Source organism: Mus musculus, chromosome 2 (genome assembly GCF_000001635.26).
Source record: "Mus musculus strain C57BL/6J chromosome 2, GRCm38.p6 C57BL/6J".
Lineage (NCBI taxonomy): Eukaryota > Metazoa > Chordata > Mammalia > Rodentia > Muridae > Mus > Mus musculus.
The window spans coordinates 173,092,321-173,119,531 of record NC_000068.7 but is presented as its reverse complement, the minus strand read 5'-3'; the positions used below and the strand labels follow the sequence as shown (position 1 = coordinate 173,119,531).

At 51.1% G+C, this 27,211-nt stretch overlaps 2 protein-coding genes across 10 annotated transcripts in view; one reads left to right on the top strand and one right to left on the bottom strand.

The window, feature by feature from the left end:
• Gm40011 (predicted gene, 40011) overlaps nucleotides 1-27,211 on the bottom strand; it is a 55,421-nt gene that overhangs the window by 18,669 nt on the left and 9,541 nt on the right. The window contains exons 4-7 of one of the 7 annotated variants that reach the window (XR_867075.1): nucleotides 24,832-24,904; nucleotides 23,935-24,088; nucleotides 22,590-23,100; nucleotides 21,362-21,621 (exon numbers count right to left, since the gene is read on the bottom strand). Coding sequence is in view for 4 of the 7 variants with exons in the window: in XM_011239897.1 (XP_011238199.1) it covers nucleotides 21,804-22,168; nucleotides 23,935-24,088; nucleotides 24,832-24,904 (592 nt within the window). In the remaining 3 variants the exon portion in view is untranslated. Of the gene's footprint in view, nucleotides 1-8,526; nucleotides 8,729-21,361; nucleotides 23,101-23,934; nucleotides 24,089-24,831; nucleotides 24,905-27,211 lie in introns of those variants that run through there. The other 6 variants (XM_011239899.1, XR_867074.1, XR_001783590.1 and 3 more) reach the window with 6 other exon arrangements.
• On the top strand, nucleotides 7-25,923 carry Ctcfl (CCCTC-binding factor (zinc finger protein)-like). Of its 3 annotated transcripts, none has more exons than NM_001081387.2 (11): nucleotides 7-243; nucleotides 733-1,271; nucleotides 2,129-2,354; nucleotides 5,819-5,989; nucleotides 7,155-7,288; nucleotides 11,229-11,349; nucleotides 11,674-11,823; nucleotides 13,340-13,500; nucleotides 17,468-17,650; nucleotides 24,083-24,203; nucleotides 24,750-25,923. In NM_001081387.2, the coding sequence occupies exons 2-11, from the start codon at nucleotides 744-746 to the stop codon at nucleotides 24,863-24,865; spliced, it is 1,911 nt and encodes a 636-aa protein (NP_001074856.1). In that variant the 5' UTR covers nucleotides 7-243; nucleotides 733-743; the 3' UTR covers nucleotides 24,866-25,923. The 3 variants fall into 3 exon arrangements, with proteins under 3 accessions (NP_001074856.1, NP_001342114.1, XP_017174656.1); NM_001355185.1 differs by having other exon boundaries at nucleotides 24,720-25,923; XM_017319167.2 differs by lacking the exons at nucleotides 7-243; nucleotides 733-1,271; nucleotides 2,129-2,354; nucleotides 5,819-5,989 and adding an exon at nucleotides 6,978-7,025 and having other exon boundaries at nucleotides 24,720-25,186.

Here is a 27,211-nt window from a genome sequence, read left to right as displayed (position 1 = left end):
ATCTTTTCTTCTCTGTCCATCATTCCCCCGAGGACTCCAGCGCCCCCTTGGGGTCCTGGGACCCTTACTCCATTCCTCCATCTCCACCATTTTCCTCTCCTTGGCTCCACCCCTTTCCCGCCAGCACCTGCGCAGGGCTCTGGTAGAGGGAGGTGGTGGCAGCGGCTGCTGCACGAAGAGCAATTTAGCACGAGGTGGCAAGGTGGCGGCCACGCGGTCAACAGTCCAGGCCCTGCCTCTGTGGTGAGGCCCTGGGGTGCCCCTGCCTCCTGGGGAGCACCAGGGAGCATGGGCATGGGTGGGGTGAGGCTGGGCGGGGCAGGACGGGCGGGGCGCCGAGCTTGGGAGGCAGGCATGGAGGCTGGTGGGCCGTGTGCACATGGCTGCCAAGCGCCACGAGGCCAAAGAGAGGTTGCTCTGCCCTAAAAACCTCGCGTGTCCCACAGAGTTGGGGGGCTTACCCCGGCTGTGCTCAGCCCTGAACCATGCCAACGCAAACTACCACCCTTCACCATCCCGAGCCCAGCCTGGGACTTAGAATGTTGGAATATCACCTAAATCCCGTTAGAGATTTTTGCAGGGTATGGGTGTGGGGTTGAGACACGGACTCACTACAGAGTCCAAACTGGCCTGGAATGTTGATCCCATTTTGTGCACCTTGATCAAAGCCCATGTCTACTAGGCCCCAGCACCTCTGCACCCCATAAAGATTGCACGCTCTTTTTCCATCAGGGGTCGTCACCATGGCTGCCGCTGAGGTCCCTGTCCCTTCTGGGTACTTCACCCAGATCAAAGAGCAGAAGTTGAAGCCTGGAGACCTAGAGGAGGAGAAAGAGGAGGACGGGGTACAAAGAGTGGAAGCCCAGGAGGGAGTTGTCAAGGAGGTGGAGGCCGAGAACAGTTGCCTGCTTCTGGAGGCCAGGGCCCCGGTGGAGAGCGACAGGCGGATCCTGACCCTGCAAACGGTGCACCTGGAGTCCCAGGATGTGCACCTACAGGGGCTGGGATGGCTGAGCGTGCCACACTCTGAGGAGCTTTCAGGGACGGTACCAGAGGCGGAAGGCATACTGCAGTTGCCATCCGTGCTGTGGCTCGACCCAGAGCCCCAGCTCAGCCTTCAGCATTGCGTGACGGTCAGCATCCCGGAAGAGCTGTACCCACCAGAGGAGCTGCAGCGGATACATTTTCACCTGCTGAGAGAGAATGTGCTAATGGCCGAGGAGAACCCAGAGTTAACACCAGACTTGGACGAAAGCACAGCCCTGAAAAAGGTACGGTGCATCGTTCTTACACACTGATGCCTTGTGGGATAGAGAAAGCTAAAACTGAGTTTTCTTAGATTGAAGCAGCTTTGGGCGATGTTATGTATAGACGATATGTTTGAAGTTGGAAAATAAAGTACAATAAAATAACAAGACCTTGCCATATATATATATATATATATACATATATATATATATATATATATATATATATATATATATGTATATATATATATATACACACACATACACACATATACACACTCATATATGTATACATATATATGTATATGTATACATGTCTTACCATATATAAATACACATAAATATGTGTGTGTTTAAAGGCTTTTAAAAAGTTGCAGGAAATGATGCTATTAGCATAAGGTACATTGCGTTTTTTAAAAAGAAGTATTATGGCCTGGAGATGTAGTTCAGTCGGTGCTTGCCTGGCATGCACGAAGCCTGGGTTTCATCCCGAGCACCTTATAACCCTGGCTTGGTGGTACCCTGTGATTCTGGCATTCAGGAGGTGGAGGCAGGAGGATTAGATGTTCAGGCTCATTCTCAGATACATGGTGAGTTTGAGACTGGCTCAAGTAGTTGAGACCCTGCCCCCACTCCCCGAAAAAAAAAGCAAACAAAACAAAACAAACAAACAAACAAACGAAAAACCACCACCAACAAAGACAGAGTCCCCACAGAACCCCAGATGCTGAGTCACCGATGGCTTTCCAGCAAGCGTTTGATGCCCATACGTGGTCTCACATGCCGGCTTCCCCTTCTGTGCGCGTAGCTTGCCAGAATGAAGAATTTTATCAAACTGTAACTAACAGCATTGCCTCCACTTGCTCATTTTGACTTATTAGCCCGAAGAAGATGAAAAGGACCAGCTCCCGCCCCAGGGAGAGACAGACAAGAGAGAAGAGAGGTTGCTCCTTCTGGAAATGAAACCAAAAGAGGGAAAAGACGACGAAATTGTCCTGACCATTTCCCATCTAAGCCTCGAAGAACAGCAAGATCCACCAGCGGCCAATCAGACAAGTGTGCCGGGAGCCAAAGCCGCAAAACCAAAACGGCGGAGGCAGACCAAGGGTAGGCTGGCCATCCCCAAGACACACTGGGAAACCCTTGTTTCTCTCCTGGGAGGGTAGCAATTATTGAAGTCTGAAGTGTTGACTTCTAAAAGTTTCTTTCAGAACATCAGGAAGTGGAAGAAATTTTAAACTGATGCTCTGTATTGTAAATCAAATCCCAAAGTGTTTTTCTTTTTTTTTTTATTTTATTTTACACTCAGACATTTAAAAAGCTGTTTTTAAACGTTCCAGAAAACATTACACACATAAATCTCAGGCCGGGCCCCAGCCTCTGCTTTCTGGCTTGAAATTCCTTGTGAGTGTTCAGTGAGGTAATTACAGACCAGGGCAGCGAGCTCTGTAGAAGAGCTGGGGCTTAGGGAATAAGACCAGAGCGTCCTTCCTGCAGAAGGCTAGAAAAGAGGACCAGCAAAAGAGGGGGTCAGAAAGAAAGACGCAATCAGACTGAAGGCCAGGAAGGAGAGCCAGGCTGGAGACTACTGTGTGGAACGAAGCCAGGCTAGGGTCTGGGATGGAGGGTCAAGACAGCAGGAACAGTGACTGACCTTCGTGTGTGGATGGACGTCGGCAACCCTGTTAGGGAATCTCTGTGGTGGGCACTCAGAGATAGGGAGGGGCCGGCGAGGCTCTGTGGAGGCCCCATTCTCATATTGCAATAGACAGCATCCTAGCAACCCACAGGAAGCATTTGACTCTCACAGTGGTTTAGTGGGCTGCTCTTTCAAAGTAATTTCTCACTTATTTAAATGGAGACGTTCTATCCTATTATCTCAATTTCTAGGTGACTTTTAAAAAGTTCTGTCTGACTGGGAAGTGGCTCAGTGGCTTTCTCAGCATGCATGAGACCCTGGATCCCTTCCCCAGTCCAGCCAGAATAAAAAAAAAAAACAAAAAACCAAAATACACCACTAAAAGCCACCTTTCTCCTCGAGTAGCCAATGGCCAGGGTAGGGAAGGAGGCGACTCGGTTTATAAAGGGACCAGCCAGCGTTGCAGTGCTTCAATCCCCTGCCTGTGGTCAGAGCCCTCCTGTAGGTTTTCAATCCCCTGTCCGTGGTCAGAGCCCCCTCCTGTAGATTTTGCCTCTGGAGGCGGAGATTTGACGCTTTGCCTTATGGTAATGACACAGAACAGTCAGTCATGAGGCTGAAGCCCCAAATTTCCCTCCTAGCTTATTTTTCAGTTTTTAATATAGTTGCAATACCACGCAACCATTAGCACGCTAATTCCAAAGCATTTTATCACCCTGTCTCTTCCACCTTCGTACTTTCCATCCCTGGCCTCCACGCCCTGGGAACCAGCAGTATACTTTTTTGGATATGGACGTCTGGACTCATATGTCCATAATAATACTTTTCAACCATGTGCTCTCTGGCTCTTTATTCTTTTGCTTAGTATAGTTTCAGGGTTCATCCATATGGTAGCATATATTAGCATTTTCTTTTTCGCGGCTGCCTAATATTCTATTGTATGGACATACCACAATCACTTATTCATCCCTCCTTTGGGGATGTTGAGGTGGTTCCTGCCCTTTGGCTGTTGTGAATGGTTTTGCTCTGGCTACTTATGTACTTTACTTTAGGGGACTGTACATATGGAGTGGAATTGATGGATTATTTCTTTGTCCCATGTTTAACTCGCGCGTGTGTGTGTGTGTGTGTGTGTGTGCATGCCCATGAGTGCATGTGGAGACCCCACAGGGAGAGGCCATAGACTATTCTGCTCTATCACTCTCTACCTTACTTACTCTCTTGGGACCATGCCTCTCTCACTAGGCTGGAGGCCAGCAAACCCCAGCTCCTTCTGTCTCCAACTCCCACAGCACTAGAGTTAAAGGCATGCATGACCATGCCTGGCTTCTTACATGGGTGCTGGGGATTTGAACTCAGGTCCTCGTGCTTGCTTAGAAAGCACTCTTCCACACTCTCTCTCCAGCTCCATGCTTAGCTTTCTGAGAAACTGCCAAACAATCTCCACAGCCACCTGCAGTGTCCGAGGCTGCTGTCCCCACAGCCTGACCAAGTTCTGCTGGTCTGGTCCCAGGTGTGGAGGGGAATCTTGCTACTTTCATGTACATCTTTCTAGTGGGTGTTTCTCCAAGCATGTATTGGACACCTATGTGTCCTCTGTGGAGAAACACCTTCCCAGCCTTGGCTGCTTCTGGGAGTCTCCTATGGTTATTGTCAGCAAGTTTAGTGTCTTCAAACAGCAGATAAGATCCCCTACAAGCTAGAAACTGCCCTCAGCCAGCCCCCCCCCCACCCCGCAAGCTTTGTCAGGCAGTGTTAGCTGAGGCTGCATCCTTCCTTCACGGCTGTCTTCTGGGAAGGATGTATGGCCTGGCTCTGCCAAAGGGAACATCAGGGATACAGGAAAGGAATGGTTCCAGGTCTGTAGCCACCATCCGTGTGTGGCTGACAGCACTCAAATGAGGGGCACATTTTGTTTTTGTTTTTAGTTATTTTTGATACAAATTTAAATAGTCACTTGTGGCTGTGGGCTGTGGCTTTGTTCAGCTTCATGCCAGTTTCCCAGAGCTCCCCTGGCTTGGGTGGAGGATTCTGGGAAGGCATTGGGGGCTGGGGGGTCTTCATTTTAACAACAACAGAGAACTTGGGTACCCACTTGGGTCCATGTTTATGGGAGACTTGCTTCTGGGACTCCCTGCTTGGAGAAGACTTTGTCTTCTGACTTCCTTGATCTATACCACACTGTAAATGACAGTTTATTAAGACTGATTGGTTTGTTTGTTTGTTTCTTGATTTTCAAGACAGAATTTCTCTCTGTAGCTTTGGCTGTCCTGGAACTCACTCTATAGGCCAGGCTGACCTCAAACTTACAGAGATCCTCCTGACTCTGCCTCCTGCATGCTGGGATTTGAGGTGTGAGCCACTGCTGCGTGGCTAAGATTGATTTATTTTTAATTTATGTGTTAAAAATGTATGTATTAGTTGGGCGTGGTGGCGCACACCTTTAACCCCAGCCCTTGGGAAGCAGAGGCAGGTGAATTTCTGAGTTCGAGGCCAGCCTGGTCTTCAGAGTGAGTTCCAGGACAGCCAGAGCTACACAGAGAAACCCTGTCTGGAAAAACAAAAACAAACAAACAAACAAAAGAATGTATGTATTTCTGTGCACAACCTGTGTGCAGTTCCCATAGTGGCCAGAAGAGGGCATCAGACCCCCCTGGAACTGCAGTTCCCGGTGTTGTGGGGGGTGGGAGGGCACTGTTGTCTATTGTTAACAACAGAGAGGGTGGGTTAGGGACCTGGACAGTTCTGTGGCAGGAAACAGAAGCTGGGTACTTCTTAACAAGGTGTTCTTCATCAAAAACAGAGTGTCCCGAGGTTTTGAGACATCTCATAATCCTCAACAGCACTAAGCTAAGGAAGTCACGTCGGCCTCTGAGGGGCTGCTCAAGGGACGATCTTTCCAGCTACACTGGTGTGTGTCTTCTCTCTACAGGAAAGCCTCAGAGCTTTCAGTGTGACACCTGCCCGTTCACTTCCTCCAAGCTCTCAACTTTCAATCGTCACATCAAAATTCACAGCAATGAGAGGCCACACCTGTGTCACCTGTGCCTGAAGGCCTTCCGGACTGTCACTCTTCTTAGGAACCATGTGAACACCCACACAGGTGAGGTGCCCGGCCGGGGTAGCCTTTCATCACAGACGCACCATAAATCTCAGGGAGCCCCAGCGAGTTCTCTCTTCACCTGGGGCTTCACTGTCTGGAGAAAATCCCAGAAGCTGAGGAAGGCACTTGCCCAGCCCACGAAGGGAAAGGTCCCGGGTTCCATCCTCAGCACAGAAAAAAACAAAACAAATTGCAGAAGCAGCAACTCAAACATTTAAATAATTTCCCTTTCCTCTCAGCGTCTGCTCCACTCACTTTCCTTTGCACTGAGGACTAACCGAGGGGTCTCAAGCATGGTAGGCAGGTGCGCCCCCGACGGCCATCTCCCCAGACCTTTCCTTTTTATTTTCAGAGGTCTACGTTGTCCTAGTAAGCTTGGAACTTGTGATCCTTCAGTCTCAATTCCCTGAGCAAGATGAATGATTGTTTTAGGGACCGGCCCAGCCTACCAATCCATCTGTTGATTTCTTATCGTTGTTGGTTCTGGGTTTTTTTGTTTTTGTTTTTTTGGGGTTTTTTTTTTTTTTTTTTTTTTTTTTTTTTTTTTTTTTTTTGGTTTTTCGAGACAGGGTTTCTCTATGCAGCCCTGGCTGTCCTGGAACTCACTTTGTAGACCAGGCTGACCTTGAACTCAGAAATCCACCTGCCTCTGCCTCCCAAGTGCTGGGATTAAAGGCGTGCGCCACCATGCCCAGCTCTGGTTCTGGTTTTTAACACCAATTTATTAATTAAACCTCATCCTTAGCATCCCTGAAGCATTTGGACCTCACTCTCCAGCAGGAGGGGGGAGTTTAGTTTTGCTTGATTTTGTTTGTTTGTTTGTTTGTTTTGGAACTAGGGGGTCTCTCTTGCTTGTAGCGCAGGCTGATCTCTAACCACCAGTCCCCTGCCTTAGCCTTCTGAGCACTGGGGTTACAAGCCTGCCGCACCATCCCCAGCTTAGTTTTCCCCCACCCCACCCCCACCCCCAACGCCTTCTTGAGTTTCAGCTAAAAGCACTGACTGTTACCCACACTTCTGTCTCCGTACATCTACGGTATTTATAGTTCAAAGAACTTCTTAATTGCTGAAGCCTTTCAGACTGCCATTTCAAAACTAGAAAGTCACTGGAAGTTTCGCAGTTAAGTCTCGTTTAAAAAGTGTGAACCGTGCGATTTTTTTCCAGGAACCAGGCCCCACAAGTGCAGGGACTGCGACATGGCGTTTGTCACCAGTGGAGAACTCGTCCGGCACAGGCGTTACAAACACACTTATGAGAAGCCCTTCAAGTGCTCCCTGTGCAAGTACGCCAGCGTCGAGGTGAGCTCCCTTGCGGTCAGCCCTGTACCATAGCGAGAAATCGTTGCTCTGAGGGTTAGTGCTCGGTCAGCGCTGTACACCCTGAGGGACACTAACGTCTGTCTTACCCAGCCATTCACCAAAGACACATTTTTAAGTCTATGATAGAAGCTACAGTCATTACCATCTAGCTAATGCCCAGTATCGTGACTCATACTTACAATCCCAGCACTGTGGCAGGAGGATTGCTGTGAGTTCAAGGTCAGCCTGATCTACATAGTGAACATCAGAAGACAATTTATGGAGTCCGTTCTCTCTTTCTTGACCATTAAGCTCAGACCTTGGTTGGAAGCGAGTGCTTTTACCAGTCAAGTCATCTTGCTTCCTCTCAAACAAGACTTATCTGTATGTATTTCTGTTGTGGATGATATGCAGGTTACCGAGGGTAGCATAAAAGCGAGAACAGATTCTCTGCAGCTGGAGTTGTAGCGGTTGGAAGCCACCTGACAGGAGTGCCAGAAATAGAACCTGGGTCCTCTGCAGGGTTTTGCGTGCTCTTAGCTGCAGGGGCTGAAGAGCTGGTCAGCAGTTACGAGGACTGGCTGCTCTTGCAGAGGACCTGGGTTTGGTTCCCAGCGCCCACATGGTTGCTGACAAACAGATGTCTGTAACCAGTGAACTGTAGCCAGTTCCTAAGGGTCCTATGCTCTCTCTGGCTTCTGGGTCCCAGACATGCCTGTGGTGCACGGACATACAGACATACATATGGTGCAGACAGAGCACTCATATGCACAAGATGAAAATGTAGACACTAAGGAGAGAGCTCTCAGACTTGCTGAATGGGTCTCTCCAAGATCTTATGTCACAGTTGGGGCCACGAATCAGAATGCCTCCTCTAGCATAGGACTTGGAAATTGGGCATCAATCTTTTGAGCTTTGCCTCAACACCACCTTGACAGACAGAGCCACTGGCGTGATGATATAACCCTGTGCACGCGCACTGCACGATCACTGACTCAATGGAATTTAGCTGCGTGCTCTGCTCGTGGCAAACAGGTGTGGTTTGTGTGTACACGTGCATGTGTGTGTGTTTTGTATGTGGTACCAGGGTTTGGACCTAGGGCCTTGAACAGCTCTGCCTCTGAGCTGTGGCCTCAGCTATGCCTTTTATTCTAAGACAGGGTCTCAGGAAGTGGCTCAGGCTGGCTTTGAACTCACTCTGCAGCCCCCAGCAGGCCTCAAACTTGAAATCCTCCTACCTCAGCTTCCTGAGTAGCTTGTGCGGCCTCCCATCAGTTCTCTCAGAAAGACAAAGGCCGTGTGTGGCAGGCATCTCCTGGTCAGTTCCGTTTTCTAGCAGTCTGTGCCCAAGGTTCCACCATGCCCAAGGTTCCAAGAAGCTGGCTGCGTCCTGTTCGTGAGCCCGGCACAGGAGGGTTAAGCAGAGACTTCTAACAGGAACTAAGCGAAAGGGGACAGAGAAAGTTTAAACCCAGTAATGACGCAAGTGTGTTTCATAAATTGGGGCATTTCACAGACAGGTCAGAATTTGATTCCAAGAACCTCTTTCTGCTGTGGCTATTTTTAAAAGGAGCTTTCCTATCTGAGGCAAAGGTTGTGAGGGGGCAGAAGGTGTCCGACAAGGAGACATCGAGGCTCTGAGATCCTGCCAGGTGGCAAAGGGTCCATTGTCCGTGCAACTCAGAGATGGCCCGTGAGGCGCTGACCACTTTGCAGCACCACCATTTGATGGTGCTTGCTGGCTAACATCAAAATAGGGTGACGAGCTGCACCCTTCCCGCCTTACCCTTGACTCAGGAGCAAGAAAGTGGATTAGACACAACAGTTTCTTGTGCTTCTGCACTCTCTTGAGCCCCAGTTGGGGGCAGGTTAGAGGCCTGCCTGGACTCCATCGTGAGCTTAAACCCATGGTCTCAAAATAAAAAGGAGAAAGAGGGCTGGAGGTGTAGCTCAGTGGTAGGGCATTTGCTAACCTCAAGAAGCCAGCAGGGATGCCCTGTGTTGCCACTCTGACCTCCTACTTTGTGCCTCACTGAACCCCGAACCCTCCTGTACAACGTGTTAAAAATTCTTTTTCTTTCCTTCCTGCAATCCTCATATTATTACTATTTCTCCTCCTACTTGTTCTTTTGGGTTTTGGTTGTTTAGTTGGTTGTTTTGGGGGTTTTTGTTTGTTTGTTTTCTTGGTTTTGGTTTTGCTTTGGGGTTTTGTTTTTGTTTTGTTGTTGTTGCTGCTGTTGTTGTGAGACAGGGTTTCTCTGTGTGGCCCTGGCTGTCCTAGAAGTCACTTTGTAGATCAGGCTGGCCTCGAACTCACAGAGATTCACCTGCCCGAGTGCTGGGATTAAAGATGGGCACCACAACAGCCTGGCTTCTCTATTTCTCCTTTAAAATAAAAAATCCAAACTGAGTTGTTCATCTGGAAGCTTCTGTTTCACTGGGGACCTTCTTCTGGCCTGGGTGTCCTCCTGCACTCCAGAGAAGCAGCTCCACGCCGTCTTCTTGAGCGTAAGCGGGGTTGGCGTTGCTTCCCAAGCCTCTGGCCCAATGTAGCTGATGGCCCTGTTCCCCAGGAGACACCAGGAAGGGTTTGCGGTGAGGGTGTGGCATCAGAGAAGCCTGCTGTCAGGGGTGGATGAGAGGTCCCCCATGATTTCTACTTAATGGCCTCCAGAGCCTAAGAGAGCTCACTCTCTGCCGCTTCCCTCTTTGTCACTCTTGTGTTTGAGGCAGCATCTCACGATGTAGCCCTGGCTAGTCCAGCACTCACATTGTAACCTTGGCTGGCCTGGAGTTCACTATGCAGACCAGGCTGACCTCAGATTCACAGCTCCCGTTGCCTCCATCTCCCCAGTGAGAAGAGCAGGACCACCATTCAGGGGATTAAGGCAGCAGGATTGCTCACTGCGCGTCTGAGGCCAGCCTCAGCTACAAAGTGAGTCCCTGTCTCAGAAGAGACGGCTTAGTGGTTAAAAGCACTGGCTGACTTTCCAGAGGTCCTGAGTTCAATTTCCAGCAACCACATGGTGGCTCACAACCATCTGTAAAGGGATCTGATGCCCTCTTCTGGCATGTCTGAAGACAGCTACAGTGTGCTCATATAAATTAAATAAATCATATATATATATTAAAGGAAGCCAGTAGCCCACAGAACCACACTTCATGGCAAGGGGTTCGTCTGTCTTGAACCCAGTTAGCAGAGGACTGGTGAGGACTCTGAACTCTGGGGGTTGCTTCACAGGTGACTCTCCATTAGCTAATGGTTCAGGTTTCCACTTCAGAAGGCTTTTCCGGATTGCGTGTTTACAAGTGGTTTAAACTTTACTGCTGTGAGCGGACCAGGCCTTGGAAATAAAGATAGAAACACACAGAGCACTGACTGAGCAGAGAGCTCTGCTTCCGTTTGTAGAAGTGATATTTAGCATGAAAGTCTTTCAACCATTGCTCATTAACCCCAAAGGACCTTGTGCACACAGCTAGTGACAAAGTTTATCACCAGCAGATTGGGCAGTTCTGTTTTATGGGACACCCTGATACTAAGGTCTGGTTAACTTAAGTTTTTCCTTTTCCTGTTTTGAGATATGGTCTCTGCAGTCCAGGCTAGCCTTGGGATCACTGTATGGCCCAGGGTATTCTCAGACTTGCAGCAATTCTCCTGCCTTAACTCCCCCAAAGTTTGAAATTGCAGGCCTGTGCTATCGTATATAGGTTTTTTTTTCTGGGAATTTTGGGGGGCGGTGGAGAGGGGAACGGTGTCTGAGACAAGGTCTCCTGGTATAACCTCAGATGGAGCCTAGACTATAGCAATCCTCCTGCCTCAGCTTCCTGAGTGCCGTGGTTGCAGGCATGAGCCGCCATGCAAACGTCTCGTCTCTCATATGGAGCTGGTTAGCTGGAGCCCTGACCACCCATCACGATGACCCTCTTCCACATGTCCTAGGCAAGCAAGATGAAGCGTCACATCCGCTCACACACGGGTGAGCGTCCCTTCCAGTGTTGCCAGTGTGCTTACGCCAGCAGGGACTCCTACAAGCTGAAGCGCCACATGAGGACACACTCAGGTGAGGGCCATGCACCCGCTCAGTTGCTTTATCATTTGAAGACCGTGCACGAACGGTCTCCTCTCCACGTACACCCTCAGGCTCCCACTCAGGGCTGGTGAGGGGCCGCCTGTGTCAGGGAATTCCGTAGCTGGGGCCCTGCGATGCTGCTGTCTGGTTGGCTTGCCTTCCTGTTCCTGCCTTTGAGGCTAAAGCTTTAGCCTACAAAAACGCATTGCTTGGGAAAGAAGCCCCAACACAGCATCCCTGGGACTGGCCGGGGCTCACGGGGAAGCCGGGGAAGCCGTACTCCAGAGAGTCAATTGCTTGCTGTTTGTGTGACAGGTGAGAAGCCGTATGAATGTCCCACCTGTCACGTCCGGTTCACCCAGAGCGGGACCATGAAAATCCATATAGCACAGAAGCACGGAGAGAATGTGCCCAAATACGAGTGTCCCCACTGTGCCACCATCATCGCGAGGAAGAGCGACCTGCGTGAGTGTCCCCTCTCACCTGTCCCCTCAGTTTGAAAATCTGCAGAGCCAGCCTTCAGACTCCTGAAGCCATTACCTGGCCTGGGAAACTTTTCTAGAGATGTTTTTACAGAGGTCCTGTAGCACCCTCTGGTGGCTAATCTTAGTAAGTGCGGTTCAGAAGCTGGCCAGCCTAGTCCTGCAGGTCCACAGAAGGTTTGATCTAATCCGCGGGTGTTGTTTTATCTCACGTTGAACTTGCTCTTACAGGTAAGGACACTGAGGCTTGGGAGACATGGAGACTTTTTCTGCTAGGGACAGCGGTCCTGATGATCTGAGTGTCACAAGGCAACTGTGCAACTGCGTCCGAAGTTCAACTCTGTCCCTGTCCCTGTCCCTTCCTCAGCCTGCCCTTTGCACACCCTGCTGGGAGCTGAGGGTAGAGAGGAGAAACTGAGACAGGGTTCTCCCTGAGAAACTTGCTTCAGTAAGAGGCAGCCTTCAGCAAGATACAAAGTCTGCCTTCTCCTGTGGGGGGCCCTTGTGACACAGAACTTTCTGGAAGAGACCTGCAGGAGCGACTCTGTGCTTGGACTTGGGAGCCTGCAGAGGGGGGAGGGCAGCCTCTGGCATAGAAGGAGGGAGATGGTGTGGACAGGGAGTGTGGAGGGCAGGGAGTTACAGAGGGCTGAATTTATTTAGGGCAAGGAGCTATCAAGGGCAGAGAGTTGGCAGAGGGAGCCCTTAGATCTCTGTGACCTCCCTACTCCTCCCTCCTCCCTCCCTTACTTCCTCCTCCCTCCCTTCCCCCTCCCTCTTCCCTCCTTCCCTCTCTTCCTCCCTCCCCCCTCTCTCTCTCCAAAATTATGTTACAAGAGAGACAGTAAAAGTGTCTGCAAAAATAAAAGTCCAACCAGTTGCCTTGGAAAACTCCAGAGATTTTAAAAAATATTCCTGCGGGGGTAAAGGTATTTGCCCAATCTCACCTAGCAGCTGAAATATTCTGTCATGCTTCTGTGGTTCCTGAAGTACCACGAAGCGCTGCCCACTGCGGTCTGCTAGGACCAAAGGATAGCTAGCCAGTAGCCAAGAACAGCCAGTCTGTCACAGGCCAGAGGCAACCTCTGCAGCCCTTGCAGGGGTGCTGTGGAGATCCTGGCTCTCCTAAGAATAAGGTGGTCTGCCATCTCTGAGTCTAATATGGGGTACAGGCTGCTCCTCCGGGATACCGATGTCCTTTGATCAGCATCATACAGTGCCACGTGCGCACCAGGCCTGAGGGTTAGCCGCATAAAGAGCTTCCTATAGGGAACTTAACATTGCTCAGGTCATGGGACGAGGGGGGTTAGACTCCTAGCAGGACAACAGTCATGGTTGTTACAGAAGACCCCCCCCCAGCCCTGCTTCGAACCCCCTACAAGGTGCTACTGTTCTCAACACTCATGGCTGACCTTCTGTAGCTTTGAACAGATCTTAGACTGAGCCCTCTGCTTAGCTCCTTCCTGGCAGTGGTGCTCACGGGGACATTCATGCCACAGGTGTCCATCTGCGTAACCTGCACAGCCAGAGCCCGGAGGAGATGAAGTGCCGATACTGTCCCGCTGGCTTCCATGAGCGCTATGCCCTCATTCAGCACCAGAGGACCCACAAGAACGAGAAGAAGTTCAAGTGCAAGCAGTGCGATTACGCGTGCAAGCAGGTACTGTGTCGCCGTGACTGCTCATGCACGCAGGCGAGCTGTGTGAGGCAGGTGTGTGAGTGGGTGGGAGATCCGGGAAGCAGTCGTCCTTAAGGAAGAGGCCAGGGCTGCAGAGATGCTTCCGCTCTTAAGAGCAGTTGTTGATCCTGCAAACCCACATGGTGGTTTATAACTCCCCATAATGCGCAGTAACTCTAGTTCCAGGGGATCTGACTTCCTTGGGCACCACACACGTGGTACACGCGTGGTACACACGTGGTGCATGTATGTGCAAGCAAGCAAAACGCTCATACGTATTAAAGTAAAATATAAGTAAATGAATTTTTAAAAGAATGGAAGGAAGGGCCCGGCAGTGGTGGCACACGCCTTTAATCCCAGCAGTTGGGAGGCAGAGGCAGGCAGATTTCTGAGTTCTAGGCCAGCCTGGTCTACAAAGTGAGTTCCAGGACAGCCAGGGCTATACAGAGAAACCCTGTCTTGAAAAACAAAAAACAAAACAAACAACAACAACAAAAAAGAATGGAAGGAAAGAAGCTAGGGAGCGCTAAGAGTCCAAGAGTGAAGAATGATGGCTAGTCCCGTGAAGGCTGCAATTTGAATGCCAGCACCCTCGCTGGGTGGCAGTCAGTCAGTCAGTTCCAGGGAATCCAGTGTATTTTCAGAGCTCCGTGAGCACACACACGCACACGCACGCACACACACACACACACACACACACACACACAGACACACACACACACACCACAGGCCATCATCTGGAGCTGCAGAGAGGGCTGAAATCCTCACCACACTCAGGCCCCCACACAAGCCAGGACAGCATCAAAGAGGTGCCAGAATGGTCTACCTTCTCCCTAGTGGGCATCTGCTGTCAGGGCGGTGGTGTGTCTTTGCCCTAGCTCTGGCAGTGACACCCTACAAGATCAGACTGGGCGTGGATGTGGTCCTTCATGCCTGGAAGCCAAACCAAAGGAGGGCATGTCACTCAAGAATGTCTGAAGGGCTGTGAGATGGCTTGGCAAGTAAGTGCCCCTCAGCCAGTGAGGTACGCCAGCAAGCTTGATGTCCTGGGTTCCATCCCCCAAACCCATGCAAGGGTGGAAAGGGAGAGCCAACGCCACAGAGATATCCTCTGACTCCACACACGCGCTGCCCCCACACACCATACACACACAATGATGAATAACGTCAAATGTCCTCAGCGATGCTCTCAAGGTTGTTACCTTAGTAAATCTTGAGCCAGCAATCTGTAATGTCCTGTGGGGGGAGAAAGAGGCTGTGGCCAGCACCTCCCCTGCCTTCTGCAGCCCAGGGAGTGGGAAAGTTTGAGTTGCCAGCTCTACCTACCTTTTCTTTATTTTTTAAAATATTTTACTTATTTATTTATTTGTTTGTTTGTTTATTATGAGAACACTGTCGCTTTCTTCAGACACACGAGAAAAGGGCGTCAGATCTCATTACAGATGGTTGTGAGCCACCATGTGGTTGCTGGGATTTGAACTCGGGACCTCTGGAAGAGAAGTCAGTGCTCTGAACCGCTGAGCCATCTCTCCAGCCCTCTACCCACTTTTTCACAGTTGCCGTTTTCATTTTGAACAAGTCCTCAGCAGACAGATTCTGCATGCAGTGATAAGCACTCGGGTGCCATTTTCTTGACAACTGGACGGCCCAGTGGGAAGTTCAGGGGACTCCTGTTGCCGTCGATGAAACTTTGCCTCTCAAAAGAAAACTAGAGTTCAGATTTTGGAAATGTTGCCGTCGCTGCGCTGAACTTGGCAGCTTTCTGACCCTTGAGTCTCCCAGTCACATCGCACGATGTCTAGGAAGCAGGCTTTCACCTGACTGTGGGATGAACAGTGCCCGAGTCCAGAGCTCAGCCCTGGGTCTCTTCCCCATGACTTCCCCACCGTACATTTTGAGATAGACTGGGGATCCTGTAGTTCTGTGAGACTCTGGTGTTTGGATCCCCAAGACCCCTGGGGTGATGTGTCCCTGTAAGCTCAGCTCTGAGAGGAGAGAGACAGGGGCTTGGGGCTCTCTATCCAGCTAATCTAATCACAGAACTACAGAGAAGCATTATACACACTGAGCCAGCTCCCCAGCCCCCCAGCCCCTCCCCCCCCGCCCCCAGCTCCCCAGCCCCCCAGCCCCCAGCTCCCCAGCTCCTCAGCCCCCAGCTCCCCAGCTCCTCAGCCCCTCAGCCCCCAGCTCCTCAGCCCCCCTGCCCCCAGCTCCCCAGCTCCTCAGCCCCCAGCTCCCTAGCTCCTCAGCCCCTCAGCCCCCAGCTCCTCAGCCCCCCTGCCCCCAGCTCCCCAGCCCCCAGCTCCTTAGCCCCCCTGCCCCCAGCTCCCCAGCTCCTCAGCCCCCAGCCCCTCAGCCCCCAGCTCCTCAGCCCCCCAGCTTCTCAGCCCCCCTGCCCCCAGCTCCCCAGCTCCTCAGCCCCCAGCCCCTCAGCCCCCAGCTCCTCAGCCCCCCTGCCCCCAGCTCCCCAGCTCCTCAGCCCCCAGCTCCTCAGCCCCCCTGCCCCCAGCTCCCCAGCCCCCAGCCCCTCAGCCCCCAGCTCCCCAGCCCCCAGCTCCCCAGCCCCCAGCCCCTCAGCCCCCAGCCCCTCAGCCCCTCAGCCCCCAGCTCCCCAGCCCCCAGCTCCTCAGCCCCCAGCCCCTCAGCCCCCCAGCCCCCAGCCCCTCAGCCCCCCTGCCCCCAGCTCCCCAGCCCCCAGCCCCTCAGCCCCCAGCCCCTCAGCCCCCAGCTCCTCAGCCCCCAGCTCCTCAGCCCCCAGCTCCTCAGCCTCCAGCCCCTCAGCCCCCAGCTCCCCAGCCCCCCTGCCCCCAGCTCCTCAGCCCCCAGCTCCTCAGCCCCCAGCCCCTCAGCCCCCAGCTCCCCAGCCCCTCAGCCCCCCTGCCCCCAGCTCCTCAGCCCCCAGCTCCTCAGCCCCCAGCTCCCCAGCCCCCAGCTCCCCAGCCCCCAGCCCCTCAGCCCCCAGCTCCCCAGCCCCCAGCCCCTCAGCCCCCAGCTCCTCAGCCCCCAGCTCCCCAGCCCCCAGCCCCTCAGCCCCCAGCTCCCCAGCCCCCCTGCCCCCAGCTCCTCAGCCCCCAGCCCCTCAACCCCCAGCTCCCCAGCCCCTCAGCCCCCCAGCCCCCAGCTCCCCAGCTCCTCAGCCCCCAGCTCCCTCTGAGTCATTTTTTTAGCATGTCTGCACTCCTGGGTTCTCATATACTGAACAAACACCCCACAGATCAGGGAGAACAGAGGCAGGCTTCTCCTGAGTTCCCTGAAGAGGGTTTCAGACCCATCAGGAAAAGTATGGAGCCCCAAACCCTCCAGCCAGCACTGGAACCTTAGGACGAGGAGTTAGTTCTAAATGTGCTGATTTTCTTTTAGCTTTTCAGAGTGTTTGTTAGTTCCTCGCTTTGGGTTTCTCACAGTGATCACGGCTACATCCCACCCACATACACAAAAGCACTTCGCAGTGTGTGGCGATCTCAGTGTGGCTGGATGCTTGGTCACTATCTCACCAGCGGACACCAGCGGACACCAGCGGCAGGATTTCCCACTCTCCGTCTTAACAAGTGTAGGCGACGTGACTCCCAGTTGCCCATAACTCTGGCTTCAGGGGCTCTGACACCTTCTTCTAACCTCCTCTGGTAGCCTGACCCAGGTCTGCGTGCACACACATAACACACTCACACACAATAATACAAATTAGTTGATTAATTAAGAATTAGGAAATAAAATAAATCTTCAAAGTATGGACCATAGAGAATTTTTTTAGGTTTCCTAAGCGGGTCTCTTGTAAACCAGGCTGGCTTCGAACTGCATGTGTAGGTAAGGATGACCGTGACCCCCTTGCGTGCAGCAGGACCTGGCTCTGAGGAAGGCCACAGCACTCCTGAGGGGGACGCATGATAATGACAGATGGTTCTAAGGAACTCTTCCACCCCATGTCAGCTATGTCCCCGCTCTCCCGCAGGAGCGATGCTTGAAGGCGCACATGCGCATGCACACAGGAGAGAAGCCCTTCTCCTGCCTGGCCTGCAACAAGCACTTCCGACAGAAGCAGCTACTGACCGTGCACCTGAGGAAGTACCATGACCCGAACTTCGTCCCCAATCTGCACCTGTGCCTCAAGTGTGATAAACGTTTCTCCCGCTGGGTAAGCATCCATCGGCCTCAGAGGCTGTCAGGACTTCAAACAGTGACCACCTCCTCTGCGGACGGTTTCCACTAGTCTCTGGATGGGGAAAACTCACTCATTTTATAAATCTGCACTCTCCCTCCAGGGGCCAAAGGGAACCCCATACACACAGCCTTTGGGGGATAGAACCTGAGCCAGGTACCGTACCAGGCAGGCACCGCACTGCACCGGGCCCCCTATCTTTTATTTTGAGACCAGCTCTAACTAAATTGTCCATTCTGGCCTTAAACTTGTGCTGGAGTAGTCTCCGGAGGAGCTGATGGCCGCCAGGCCAGGCTCACATGGCCTGCCAGTGATGTTCTTTGTGGGGTATGAAAGAACCCCATGGTTTCTTATTAGTGTTCTTTCTGTTTCTAACTTCTTTCATTTTGGTACAACTGCTGTTCCATCAGGTCCAGCTGTGGGGGACTCTGGGGCAGATTGTCCACACATGCTGAAAACCGCTCAGGGAGTTCTCTGACTCCCGAGAGAACCGAGCTCTTTGTTTCCGACTTTTGAAATAGGAACTCATGATGTAGCCCCGGGTAGCTTCTGTGTAGACCAAGCTGGCTTCAAACTCAGAGATTCACCTGCCTCTGCCTCCTAAATGTAGGGATTAAAGGTTTGTGTGCCACAGGCTGGGTGCAGCCTGGCTTTTACAGTATGACGGTTGACAACTGTCTGTGAGCTAAACAGAGATGTCTTCACGGAACAATTCCATTCCCAGGCATTTCCAGGGTGCGAAATCAGGCTACGGATTCACATTCATTTTGGATTCTGTCAGTTGGTGTATTCATTTTTCCATTTCTGCATAACAAATTACTTCCAAATGTCAGGGCTTAACAAACAAGTATCACGTCACAGAGTGTATAAGTCTGGAATGGCGGAGCAAGGTGGCTGAGTGGCTCTGGCTGTTAAAAATTAAAGTGCAGCTGGGTGCTTGAATCCAATTTAGCTTTAGGTTAAGAGAAAAGTCTCAGGTGTGTGCCTCAAGGGCGAGACAGGAGCAGAGTTTGGATAAGAAGTTCTGGTCAAAGAGTCATCAACGTCATGGTCAGATAGACAGACAGACAGCAGCACACCATGGTCAGACAGACAGCAGCATGCCATGGTCAGATAGACAGACAGCAGCACACCATGGTCAGACAGACAGCAGAACACTGTGGTCAGACAGACAGCAGCATGCCATGGTCAGATAGACAGACAGACAGCAGCACACCATGGTCAGACAGACAGCAGAACACTGTGGTCAGACAGACAGCAGCATGCCATGGTCAGATAGACAGACAGACAGCAGCACACCATGGTCAGACAGACAGCAGCACACCATGGTCAGACAGACAGCAGAACACCATGGTCAGACAGACAGCAGCATGCCATGGTCAGATAGACAGACAGACAGCAGCATGCCATGGTCAGACAGACAGCAGCACACCATGGTCAGACAGACAGCAGCACACCATGGTCAGACAGACAGCAGCACACCATGGTCAGACAGACAGCAGAACACCATGGTCAGACAGACAGCAGCATGCCATGGTCAGATAGACAGACAGACAGCAGCATGCCATGGTCAGATAGACAGACAGACAGCAGCACACCATGGTCAGACAGACAGCAGCATGCCATGGTCAGATAGACAGACAGCAGCACACCATGGTCAGACAGACAGCAGAACACTGTGGTCAGACAGACAGCAGCATGCCATGGTCAGATAGACAGACAGACAGCAGCACACCATGGTCAGACAGACAGCAGCACACCATGGTCAGACAGACAGCAGAACACCATGGTCAGACAGACAGCAGCATGCCATGGTCAGATAGACAGACAGACAGCAGCATGCCATGGTCAGACAGACAGCAGCACACCATGGTCAGACAGACAGCAGCACACCATGGTCAGACAGACAGCAGCACACCATGGTCAGACAGACAGCAGAACACCATGGTCAGACAGACAGCAGCATGCCATGGTCAGATAGACAGACAGACAGCAGCATGCCATGGTCAGATAGACAGACAGACAGCAGCACACCATGGTCAGACAGACAGCAGCATGCCATGGTCAGATAGACAGACAGCAGCACACCATGGTCAGACAGACAGCAGAACACTGTGGTCAGACAGACAGCAGCATGCCATGGTCAGATAGACAGACAGACAGCAGCACACCATGGTCAGACAGACAGCAGAACACTGTGGTCAGACAGACAGCAGCATGCCATGGTCAGATAGACAGACAGACAGCAGCACACCATGGTCAGACAGACAGCAGCACACCATGGTCAGACAGACAGCAGAACACCATGGTCAGACAGACAGCAGCATGCCATGGTCAGATAGACAGACAGCAGCATGCCATGGTCAGACAGACAGCAGCACACCATGGTCAGACAGACAGCAGCACACCATGGTCAGACAGACAGCAGCACACCATGGTCAGACAGACAGCAGAACACCATGGTCAGACAGACAGCAGCATGCCATGGTCAGATAGACAGACAGACAGCAGAACACCATGGTCAGACAGGCAGCAGCACACCATGGTCAGACAGACAGCAGCATGCCATGGTCAGATAGACAGACAGACAGCAGCATGCCATGGTCAGACAGACAGCAGCACACCATGGTCAGACAGACAGCAGCACACCATGGTCAGACAGACAGCAGAACACCATGGTCAGACAGACAGCAGCATGCCATGGTCAGATAGACAGACAGACAGCAGCATGCCATGGTCAGACAGACAGCAGCACACCATGGTCAGACAGACAGCAGCACACCATGGTCAGACAGACAGCAGCACACCATGGTCAGACAGACAGCAGAACACCATGGTCAGACAGACAGCAGCATGCCATGGTCAGATAGACAGACAGACAGCAGAACACCATGGTCAGACAGGCAGCAGCACACCATGGTCAGACAGACAGCAGCATGCCATGGTCAGATAGACAGACAGACAGCAGCATGCCATGGTCAGATAGACAGACAGACAGCAGCATGCCATGGTCAGACAGACAGCAGCACGGGGTCTGATAAGGAAGAGTAGGGTCGTTATAGGTCTCAGAGAAAGAGGGTGTTTCACAATAGGAGCCTTTAGCTAGGTTTCTCTAATGTAGAGGGGAGGGGCATGTCTAATAGGTGCCCCAAACGCACACTGGTGGTCCTTTAGTGTCAGGCTCTCTGTAGGGTGTCTTTCTCTGTGGCAGCAGGGAGTTTCAAGATCAACTAGGACTTATAGATCAGCAACTTAAGCCACTGCCTGATCTGGGATCTAACGTTTCTTTCTCTGGAGTCCTGGCACCAGGAGCCTGGTACAGATGCACATACTTGCTCTCTGGCAGGATGCTGGGGAGGGGTGGGAGACTGCAGGCAAGTGTACCCTGATTTGTCCCAATCTGTCAACCTAAGCATATTCACAGGTTATCTGCTCACTAGCACACACATCAGTTTGTCTCCGTATCTGAATGTCACCGGCCAAGCAAAATGACTCCCCTTCCAGTGGTGGCCCTAGTGCTGACCCAGGTGACATCTCCGAGGTTCCTTCTAGCCCAGCTCAGAGATTTGTCACGTGCCACTGTCTCTGTGTCCTGAAGAGTCTAAATATGCCGCACTTAGCAGCCTTGGTGTGATCCTTTCGGAGGCTGGCAGGCCTGTATTTGTGTGTATTAACTCAGCATATACATCAGAGGTTCCCAGCCCTAATCTTTATTCATGGCAGGCAGGTCAGTCGCTGCTTCCTACATTGCTTGGGGAAGCAGCCTATGGCTTGTCTCGGGTGCTCAGAGGAGTCCTGAACACACCATGTATACGACTGAAAACAAGCTACTATGCAAAACCGGGACCCGCACATTTTCTCCGTCAGCGGAGTGAGAACTCACGGCCTCTCAGGCAGTGTCTGCTACGGCTTCACAGCAGACATGGGTAGGCCACTTATGAACGAATCTGTTGGGGGAAAGAAGGACCTCAGTGTCCCCCTCCAGGACATCCCAGCAAAGTTCCCCAAGTTGCTTTTGGTCATGTTATGGATGGCAGCAATAGAAACCCTAAGACAGATACCAAGTTAGGCATGGCTTTAGGGAGGGAGAGGCAGTACATGTCACCCAGGCAATGGGGGAAAAAAGCAATTAAGCAAAGAAGGCATTCCACGCTCTCACGGCAAGGAGCGCAGACGTCTCAAACTGTAACTGAGCAGATGCTAGGCAGTGTTCTCCTGGCCTTGGGCCTTGTTGTAATCTCCCTGCAGCTCCTAGGCACAAGCTGGAAAGGAGTGAGCTCATGAAGAAGTGGAGCCTGTAGGTGGCGCTGTGATTTGGAAGTGGAACCTGTAGGTGGCGCTGTGGTTTGGAAGTGGAGCCTGTAGGTGGCGCTGTGGTTTGGAAGTGGAGCCTGTAGGTGGCGCTGTGATTTGGAAGTGGAGCCTGTAGGTGGCGCTGTGATTTGGAAGTGGAGCCTGTAGGTGGCGCTGTGATTTGGGGAGCCCAAGGGGAAACTGGGGAAGAGAAGTGACCTTGGTGTGAGCGGATCAGATCGATCTGTGACTACTGAACAATTGGAGCCACCTCTGGGGGCCACGTTTCCTCAGAGCCATATTTAACCTAGCTGCTTCCTGTCCTGGATTCCTGGCATGTTTCAACCCCAGATATAGAGGCCTCTTGTATCTCAGCCCCTGGTGATGGAGGTCCCTTGTAGTCTACGTTTGGTTTCTTCTCCAGCTGACTCCCCCACTGCCCAGCACCCACGTTAGATGCTTCTTGACAATCAGAATCCACAGGGGCACGTGTGGAGCTGTGAGTCCATCTGTTCTTTTCACACGGGGTCGACAATGAGTCTCATTCACTCTCTTACTCAACCCCAAGGGCCACCCACCCCAGACACCAAGGAGCACCTTCGACACTCTTGGCATTTCCTACCTGGGTCTTGGGAACAAGAATCTCCTGGTCACCATGGCATTTTCTCCCACCTCCATCTGTTGCTGAGAGACTTCCTGTCCTAAGATCATTATCTAAAGGAGTGTTGTTCAGCGGAGACCCCGGGTGTCATCGCAATGAGAGTGGGGCGCACCTTCCCCACGGCGGGGGATCGAGACACTCCCCCAGGTAGATTTGAAGTCCTAGATGAGCTGGTAAATTGTCCTCTGTGTCATACAAGGACACACGAACTGAAAGCAGCTTGGCAAGGCAGGTCCTTTTGTACAAAGCATGAACTCGAACCTAAGCTGGGCTAGCAAGCCCATTCAGCCAAAATGGGTTCTGTCTCTTATACCTGTCTTAGTTCTGGCTCCCGCTTAGCTGGGATTACAGACATGATCCATCACCACGCCCAGCCGTCCTTTCTGAGTCCCGGTGTGGTTCAAACACGAGGCCTATGTCCTGCACTTAGGACATAGTACAGGAGAGCAGTCAGGTGAGAGGCCCCCATAGCCTAGAAATCGATGGGGCATTGAGTTTCTAGTTCACTGGTAGGCCTCGTTTAACTGAGTGTAAGCATCGTGGGAAGGTTAAATTTATCTTTGTCTTCTCTTTGATGGCTCTTATTTTAAAAATTAAAACAAGCTAGCTTTTGGCTAGACTTAGTTATAAGAGGGAGGTTACCCTTTAAAAGAAACCACTGGGGGGTTGGGGGGACGGCTTAGTGGTTAAGAGCACTGTCTATTCTTTCAGAGGACCAGAGTTCAATTCCCAGCACCCACATGGCAGCTCACACCTGGCTGTAGCTCCAATTCCAGGGGACCTGGCACTTTGACAGACATACAAGCAGGCAAAATAGCAGTGCACGCACACACACACACACACACACACACACACCATATATATATATATATATATATATATATATATATATATATATATATATACATACATACATACATACATACACTCGGCAGTGAAGAGCATGTGTTACTTTGTAAAGGACCTACCTTTGGTTCCCAGTACCCACATCAGATGGCTCACAACCATACGCTACTTCAGCTCCAGGGTATCTGATGCCCACTTCTGGCCTCCAGAGACACCTTCATCCAGGTACAAATACCTATACATACACACACACACACACACACACACACACACACACACAAAGGTCATTTTGTTTGTGTTTGCTTTTTGTTTGGGGCCCAAAATCTAAAAGGTGCACTTTGCCCACTGTCTTTCTGAAGGCCACCTTTTAAAATATACGTAATTACTGATGTATCTTGTGGCGAATCAGAGGGTGCAGCATGCCACGGGGCACACATGCAGAGCTCAGAGCAGGACTTACCGGAGTGACCCCTCCTCCCATCACGTGGCTCCTCAGGCACCCACTCGGGGCCAGCAGACAAGGACCTCTCTCTCCCTGCTGAGTTGCCTTGTGCAGACTGCACATGGGGACACTGATGTTCACTGGGGGCCCGTGTCACCTTCCACAGAGTAACCTGCAGAGACACAGAAAGAAGTGTGACCCGGAGCATGAGACGTTAGCCCCCAACAAGGACAGGAGACCAGTGACAAGGACACAGGCCTCGGAGGGAGAAGCAGGACACAAGGAAGGTATGTCCCTTAGGACCACTTTGCTTTACCCTGGCGGTGTTCTCCGCCCCTTCCCCCATCCCCCACCCCACCCCTGCTGTTAACCCCAGCCAGAGAGTCAGTGAGATGGGGGACAGGTGGGTCACTGGAGGGCTTGGCCACCTTAATCAAAATGGCTTCATGACAATCATATCTCTGCACACATTCACCCCTCAAACTCGGGTCAAGTATTGCTGAGCCACTTCCGGGGTCATGTATGGTGATATTTTTGCTTCCCACATCTGAAGAGAACTATGCCACAGCCATCTCATGGGTGAGAAGCTGCTGGTCTTTGGTACCTGCGGTGCCCCCACAAAAGAGCCCTGCCTAGAAGCAGGGAGACTTGACCACCAGAGTTTGAGAATCAGGTTGCGTTTCTGGGGTGCCTACAGCAGGGCTCCAACAACATTGACTGTCTTCAATATATACTTTCTGGTTCCTCCATCTGCGTGCCTTGTCGTTCTCTCACGTTTCCTCTCTCTGTCTCTTTTCCCCAAGATGTTGCCACCCAAGAGAGCGCCACCTCAGGGGAGCCTCAGTGCCCTGGGGAGCAGGCTCTGGGCCACCAAGGAGAAGCAGCGGGGAGCCAGAGCCCAGACCACGGCCTTACCTGCGAGATAATCTTTAACATGATGGATAAGTGATGGATAAGTGAGCAGTCGTGCCTCTCCGTGCTGTGGCCTCTGGGGGAAGAAACCAGTTAGAAATAAGTTCCCAGACACAGCACAGTGTTCTCAGAGTTTGAGATAGTGTGTAGAAATGTTTGAGAGAAGGGGAAAAAAAACCCTGCAGCTATTTCCAAAGACTTGAGTCAGAGCTCGAAGTGAAGGTGCACATATCTGGGCCCTAGCAGGTGCCCAGAATGAGTCAGGGACAGATTCTAGGTGATACTTATGTCCACGGGGGCTCAGACCAGTTAACGCCTTGGTGGTCAGAGCAGAAAATTTTTTGAGTTGTTGTACCCACCCTCAATATTTCTTTTTTTTTTTTTTTTTTTTTTTTTTTTTTTTTTTTTTGGTTTTTCGAGACAGGGTTTCTCTGTGTAGCCCTGGCTGTCCTGGAACTCACTCTGTAGACCAGGCTGGCCTCGAACTCAGAAATCCGCCTGCCTCTGCCTCCCGAGTGCTGGGATTAAAGGCGTGTGCCACCACACCCGGCTGATATTTCTGATACTATGATTTTAAGCACTAAAATGAATTGTATATTTTTTTTAAATGCCAATGAATTTTCCATGACATTTAAAGCTACCACGATGCTTTCAATGAATTCTAAAGTCAACCTGAGAATCTTAATGCTGCGGAAAGATGAATTGGTAGAAACAATGCTCATTTAACTAGAAAAAAAATATATATATATCATAGCTCTTTCTTTGGCATAGAGCAAGGCTCACCTTTAGTTTTTGCCCCTCCTCCCCCATCTTGTAGGCCTATGGGTTAAACCCAGGGCTTGGCACAATTTAGACAAGTGCCCCACCACCAGGCCATACCCCCAGCCCCCACACAACTTCCAAAAAAAATTAAATTATCCAGGCTGGATTTGAACTCAATTTGGAGTCCAGCTGCACTTCAAACTGTCCATTCTCCTGCCTCCGTCTTGCAGGAATGACGAGCCTTTACCACCAGGCCGGGCTTGTCTTCTCTTAATTGTAGTCTTCGCCCGCTATGAAATTACACTGGCATTGTTGCAAGCATTGGCTTTGTTCCTTAGCTGGGTGTGATGTGGGTCGCACCTGTCTTGAGGGTGGGGAGTTCAAGGACATCCTCAGCCAAATAGCAAACTCCAGGCCAGCCTGGGCTACATGAGACTGTCTCTCCAAAAAAAAAAAAAAAAAAAGAATACATATATATAACATATATATATATGTTTTCTCAGTATTTAAGTTTCTGATCCTTTTGCTAAAAAGTGTTTTATTAACATTTTAAAAATGATTGGCTGTGAGAAGAGACCAGGAAGTTTGATAATGAAATGTGCATTTGTGAAGAATTTGATTTTTTTTTTTAATTTTCATTATCTAGAGAGAATATCTTTTCCCAGCCCTTGCGCTGGCACTCAGTGCCTGAGGTATCGCTATACAGCTGAGATTAGCCAGGGTCTGTTACAGGGACCAGAGTCCCTATCTTTGCTTAGTGCAAATACATCGCCACGTCTCTGAATTCCCCATAGGCCCCAAGCTCATATGCTTAAAATGTTGATCTGTTCAAAGCACCCCACGCGTGAAGCCACTGTGGTGCAGGCACAGGAACAGTCCCCCAGCATCCGGGCTACAGTGCTCTCTCTTGCTGAAAATGAATTCCACTTACACTGACATGAAACAGGGTTACTCTGTGATCTGTCATCTGTTGTCATTGTGACTTGATTTTTATATTTTCTTTCTTTTTTTTTTTTTTTTACTGTTGGAAGAACTTTTGCATATTTCAATAAAAAATAAAATGATTTTTAAAAACCCATCTTTGTGATGTGCAAATGGTAGTCTTTTTCATTCTTGCTGTCCTAGAGATCAAGCATGGGGCCTCAGGCATGCTAGGCAGGGCATCACCACCCGAGAGACCACAGTCATGCTTAGGCTTCCTGGTCTGTAGGTCTCCCTCTGTGTAGGTCAGGCAGAGCTGGAATTCAGTCCTCACCCCCTGAGTGACCGTGGTTACACCTGCACCAGAAACCCAGATAATTATGGTCTTTAAAATGTCCTGGGGGGCTGGAGAGATGGCTCAGCAGTTAAGAGTACATACCACTCTTGAAGAGGACCTGAGTTGGGCTCCCAGCACACATGTTGGGCAGCTCACGACCAACTCTAACTCCAGGAGATCTGACATTATTATTGTTTTTTAAGGCAGGATTTCTCTGGGCAGTCCTCGCTGTCCTAGAACTCACTGTGTACACCAGGCTGGCCTCTAACTCAGGAGATCCACCTGCCTCTGCTTCCCGAGTGCTGAGGTTAAAGGCATGTGCTATCATGACCAACTAGTTTAAAAAACAGAAACAAAAAAAAA

Coding starts and splice junctions, on each gene's coding strand:
- Ctcfl (NM_001355185.1), top strand. CDS start 744: ATGGCTGCCGCTGAGGTCCCTGTCCCTTCTGGGTACTTCACCCAGATC. Junction 13,501..17,467: donor GCGATTACGCGTGCAAGCAG/GTACTGTGTCGC, acceptor GCTCTCCCGCAG/GAGCGATGCTTGAAGGCGCA. Junction 17,651..24,082: donor ATAAACGTTTCTCCCGCTGG/GTAAGCATCCAT, acceptor CACCTTCCACAG/AGTAACCTGCAGAGACACAG.